Raw genomic sequence first — 6,000 nt, 5'->3', positions numbered from 1 at the left:
TTCTAGTGTGCAAACTCTTTGACTCTGAAGATGCAAGAAATATGAAGATGGATTATGTTGCTCTTCTCTTCAATAAATGAAGGAACAGGAAAAATAATAACACAAAACAGTAATAAAAATAGAAGGCACCCAGGAAATAGAAGGTAAGGACTTGATGGAAGACAGATATCAGAAAGAGACATTTCAAAAAAATATTTAACCATTTCATGTTTTTTACTGATGCTGGACAGTAATGTGCAGAGAGTTACTGCACTGGAAAGTAATAGGTATGTGAAAAGAGTTACATGTAACTACAAAATGTTATGCCACAGCATTCAGTAAATACATTCTAACACGTACAGAAAACAGAGATGTTCTCAGGAGTATTTAATGTGGATGGTGATGAGAAAATGTAATACTTTCTAGTCCTACTAGTCAGCCAAAGCAATTGTTCAAAATACTATTCCATCATACGTTGTTGTGCTATAGATTCAAATTTCTGTTGGGTTTGTCCGTCATACATTGTTGTGCTACAGATCTGAACTTCTGTTGGGTTTGGTAAACTCATTTATATTATGTTTATTTTTGTGTCAATGTACTGCAAAAATTATATATTCAAATGTACACTAGTAAGATTGCACTGAATTAAGAATGTGCATTGCACGTGTATGCATTATGCCACCCAAGTTTATGCGCCTCTGTAATTTCTACGCCAATAAATGCAGAGGTCATTAAATATGGATGAGTTAGTAAAACTGTCCATGTCCTCTTTGAAGGAGCTACCCCACAGTCTGCCTTTATCAATTAAGAGGAATCATAGAAAACTTAAACCAGGAAGGACAGGGAGAGATTTGAATTCACCTCCTCCCAAGGTCTTAATCTGTGTGTGCTACTTTACTCACTGAAATATGAGAAGCAGCTCTAATATTATCACCAAAAGCATAATATGCATCATTTTTGTGTGTGATAAAACTGGTGCTGAAGTGTCAATGCAGTCATATAAATTAAAAACAGAGCATATAATAAAACTAATTAATATTTTATTTACATTCTGCTCTGGCCTGAGTTACTGTACATAAACACACTGGTTGCAAAAACATTTCGAATGTCTGAGAATTCAGTTCCTTCTTCTCTTAGTAACAGGTCCCGATTGCTTTCCTTTACGTTTGCGTTTCCATTTCTTGTTCTGCTGCATCCACATATCTCTCTTTGCCTCCCATTTCAGCTGTTTAACATCTGCAATTAAAAAACGAAAATTAACGGAAAAGATTATGCTTTCTTAATATTAAAATACGTGCAAATGGACACACTGAAGTCCTAATTTCTATATCTAAATCTACATTTACACATTGCAAGGCATATTACAGTGTATAGCAGACAGTTCACCATGTACCACTAACATTCTCTCACCCTGGTCACTGTTGTTTCATCTGCAAATGAGTGTTGGTAAGCTTGAATTTCTCTAAATTTACCACCAAAGACATTTTTTGATAAACATGCAGTAGGAAGTAAAATGTTGACTGAGTCTCCTTGGAACATGTATGCTCAGAATTTAATTGTATGCCTTCCTATAATGAATAACACCTCTCTTACAACATATGTGACTGAACCACAGCAACTCCATGTCACACTTGTCCTGATTAAGTGTGCAATGAGTAAATGCACAGTTCCTCTTTTCATTTTCTTCATTGATCTTACATGGTAAACATCTAATACTGACAAGCAACATCCACAAACTGGTCAAATGAAGGTCTTCTAAACTGTTTTCTAACATATCACTTCTGGCCTCACCATAGGGTCATCCTCTCAGTTGGGACACCAAAGCCAGTTTCTGGCATATGGTGGAAGGGGGACTTTTTTCAGCCTAGAGATGATTGGTGAGTATTTATGTAACCCGTCTTAGTGGTTTGTGGTCAGAGTCTACTATGCTGGGTTAGGGGCTAGTGACTTTTCCATGAAGGAAGGTGTTTTCTAGCAGGTGTTGGAAATACACTTGGCTGGATGTCTTCCCCGATATAGGAAGCTAGTTTTATGCTCTGGAGGTGGTTCTTATACTATTTCTGAAATTGAAAGTAAGTGATCCTTCACGGTCAACAAAGTTACTTTTCCAATAAGGAAGGCTTACAAGAATTAATTTCCAGGTGTGACCATGGAATTCAGATTAGTTGCCTTTCAATCTGCTAGGCAAGTACTGTAGTTTAATGAGTGGGCATGCACTCAATAGGAAGAGACCTCATCATCAACATGTGGAGTGATTAGCTACCTGTAGGCAGCATTAATTATAAGTAACAGGCTTGGCAACGTCTAACTGAAGCCAATAAATTATATCTGCTCCTGTAGAAATTTGGAGTGCAGTTTTATGGTGAGTGGTCTGCTTCCTATCGACTTTAAGCTGGTATCCTGTTTTGTTCTCAAGAAGATTATCAGCTCAAGTTGCTAGGAGCTGGCTGGAAGCAGCATATTTACTGTTAGCGGTGTAGGGTTTCCAGTCCAGTAGTCACAGTGTAGATCCTGGAATTCTGCTAAAGGCAAGTAAATAGCTATCCAACATTAATTATTGGTTTTGGAATAGAGACTAGTATAACTCTGTTTTCACGTGGATGTGAGGGGTTTCTTTAGTACACACATTTTTTGAGCAATAGATAAGACTGTGAAGTTTTAGTACAAATCAGGACACACAAATTCCATAAATTAATGATACAATCATAATTAATGAAAATCTATGATAGTGCTCTATTCAAATTGATTATACTCGTATACTTTTCAGTCAGCACATGTACACCCTAAGTCTGCACTGCAAGCAGATGACTGATTTTGAGATGTGGATACAAGGTTGCGTTTCTGAACCTATTGAAGGTGTTCCACAACACAGCAGAGAAAACACTGTGCAGGATAATAAGTGTACATCTGATAGATCAGACAGTGAATCGCAGGATTGCGGCATCTGGCTAAATCGCTGTTCAAGCACAAAATAAGTGAGTACATGGTCATTAGCACCTCATGGATGTGAAATGACAGTCAGTATACAAAAATTAATGAGATAGGAACATAAACAAATAAAAGTGATACAAAAGAGAATATTAGAGAAGGAAAGTTGCTACTCACCATATAGCGAATATACACACAATTATAGCATTCAGCCCTTAAGCCTTTGTCAACAAGACACCACACACACACGCACGCAAATGCAACTCACACACACGTCTGCAGTCTGAGGCAACTGAAATCACACTCAGTTGCCTGAGACTGCAGACGTGTGCGAGTTGCATTTGCGTGAGTGTGTATGTGCGCGTGTGTCTATTGTTGACAAAGGCCTGAATGGCCAAAAGCTAAAATTGTGTGAATCTTTTTGTTGTGCCTATCGTGACTCAGCATCTTCGCTACATGGTGAGTAACAACTTTCCTTCTCTAATATTGTTACATTCCATCCTAGATTTTCCATTGTTTGATACAAAAGAGAAGAACACAATATCATTAAAAAGTCTAAATACACCCATAGCAGAAGAGCTGGTTTGCTAGCACTCTCAATACTGGCCGCATTATATGTACAAAGCTGTAGAACCCAGACAAATTTAGCCATATTCAGATGAATGCTATTTTGTCATTCATTAACAAATTCTGACCAATAAGGCACCACTTTAGAGCTACTTTCTTCCACTTTTACATTCTTCTAAAATAATTATTTTTCAGTAAGTAGGTTTCAGGATAACCAGTAAGTAGGTTTCAGGATAACCACATAATCCATACAACACTGTTTTTGAAAATTTGAAAAAAATTCTATATTAGAAAAAGTTACACACAATGTATACCTTAAAATATAAGTAAGTTTTTCTTCACACTAATGATGTGGCTAATAACAGTTTTCATAGAGAATCATATTGTTTCTTTGTATGGTAGATCTTGACACAAGGTTCCATATACAAAGCAACACCACATTGCTCACACTGGTACCAAGCCTCTTTCTGAGAAGCTTTCCCACTTTCTTTTTTGCACCTGAAAATATATAAATGGCATATACAAGCAGCATACTTCTTGCTTGTGGGTGGTATCCACTACAGCAAATATCCCTCTGTTCCACTTTGCACAGCAGTATCAGTAACATGTTGCACATCATCTTCAATTAGCTATGCTGCAAGTCTCGTGATGGAATCAGTCATTTTCACTCCCTCCTGGTGCTCTGAATTACACAGCTAAAATATTTTTGACACTCCCATGTCATACGAATGTACAACTTCCTCCATGATTTGATTGTTCTGTACTGAAACCACACCGTACTACAAGATTTGCACGATCATCACCTGTCTTGTTCACAATGCAATCTAATATTGTAAGTGGCTTCATCATAAGTGTTTTATTCTTTTAGGTATGTGATACAAATGATGTTGCATGCACACACCTCTTTAAGTTTCCATTTTATCACCTACAAATTGTTTTCACATCTGCACACGATTGCACCCTTTTCCTGTTTAGTTGCAGCTAAATCTTTGGACACACAGTCATGTTTTGCTTACCGTACCACAGCACCAGTTCCTTCCTGACCCAACTGCTTGAAGATTTCTGGGCTGGAGTAAAATTTACATTTTATTACCTACAAATTGTTTTCATGTCTGCACATCATTGCACCATTTTTCTGTTTAGTTGCAGCTAAATCTTTGGACACTGTTTGTCATGTTCTGCTTACTGTACCACAGCACCAGTTCCTTCCTGACCCAACTGCTCCAATATTTCTGGGTTGGAGTAAAATTTGTCTAAGTAAGCAGTGTGGCCTGTTTTGCAATGTAAGCCTGAAAATTAATTACATAAAGATTGTTTGCTTCAGCAACAGTATATAACTTCAAACCACATTTGTGTGGTTTATTCTGAACATATACATGAAAACTCACATGAACAAAAAATGGACACACTCCCTGATCTATCATAAGTTTCTCAGGCAGATAATATGCCCTGGTATAAGTCTCTTTGAGACTGTTGTATTAACAAATAACTCTGAAGAGTGGATGATACTACTTTTCTTGGTCTCTGTTGCTTGGAATTGTCAACAAGGTGCAAACAGAGTAAACATTAAGTGGCTCATCACTTGCGCACAAAAATTCACCCAATCATTGGATTAGTGTTCCAATCCTGAGCCATCCTGAAACATACATATGAAAAACTATGGCCAAGAAACACCTACTTTCACAGAGTGTCAGTAGCTTCCACAAACTTACTACTGAATGAGGTTTCAGTCCATTTTTACTATGTTTCTTTGCTACTACCTGAGATGAACATACATGTGTATGAGCTTTAGTTTCTCTGATGTCTTCAATGGTTACAAAAACATTTGAACAATGGGTATCTCATGTAATTGATCTTCATGAGAACTTTTTGTGGTGCTGTGTTAAGAGGTAAATACACCTGAGTGTCAGCTGTAGTCTACACACCAATGGACACAACAGACTTTTATGCAGTGCATTCTGATGTTCACTATTTGTTTCATTCTCTTGCAACAAATGGTTTTCATTCAGTTAATCTGTTGGAATGAACAATGCACTGCTAATATAGTCAAACAGAAATGACCACAGAAAACATATTTTTGTGTACGTAGTAACAGTAACATATTATTATTTAACAGTCAGCCTCTTGCTTTCAAATGTGTCGCTTTCTCCAAAATCATCTTTTTTGCTACATCAATCATCTAGAATCTCTTCAGCAGTAAGTGGAATGGTGATTTCCTGGCCAAATTAAGTTTGACATGTTATACTGAACGAAAATTACAGCTCATAATGAGTAGCCAGCAGAAGGTGCAGACAAATCTTTCTATTCATCTGTGAATGCAAACTGTAAGTTCTTACTGCTGGATGCGACATCTAAGATATAAAATACATGAAGCCAACAGTGCAATCCATAGTTTTTATGAGCTTGATGATTTTTGGACATCATGTAGCCCACAAATTCTATGGTCTTGGCACCAAGAGTGTTAAATTAACTTGGAGGACAAGTTAATTGTTAGCATGCAAACTTCTGTCAAACTGTTGTATAAGT

At 37.1% G+C, this 6,000-nt stretch overlaps 1 protein-coding gene across 1 annotated transcript in view; it reads right to left on the bottom strand.

The window, feature by feature from the left end:
• Window positions 1-999: 999 nt before the first annotated feature.
• The window catches only part of LOC124596143 (CCAAT/enhancer-binding protein zeta), a 212,492-nt gene continuing 207,491 nt past the window's right edge, over window positions 1,000-6,000 (bottom strand). Inside the window, exon 16 of the mRNA XM_047135163.1 lies at window positions 1,000-1,215. Within this exon, the coding sequence (XP_046991119.1) occupies window positions 1,097-1,215 (119 nt within the window). The 3' untranslated portion in view covers window positions 1,000-1,096. The remainder of the gene's footprint in view (window positions 1,216-6,000) is intronic.

The sequence above is a fragment of the Schistocerca americana genome, chromosome 2, assembly GCF_021461395.2.
Source record: "Schistocerca americana isolate TAMUIC-IGC-003095 chromosome 2, iqSchAmer2.1, whole genome shotgun sequence".
Classification (NCBI taxonomy): Eukaryota; Metazoa; Arthropoda; class Insecta; order Orthoptera; family Acrididae; genus Schistocerca; species Schistocerca americana.
Note: the sequence above shows the minus strand (reverse complement) of the source record. Positions and strands in the feature narration are given on the sequence as shown.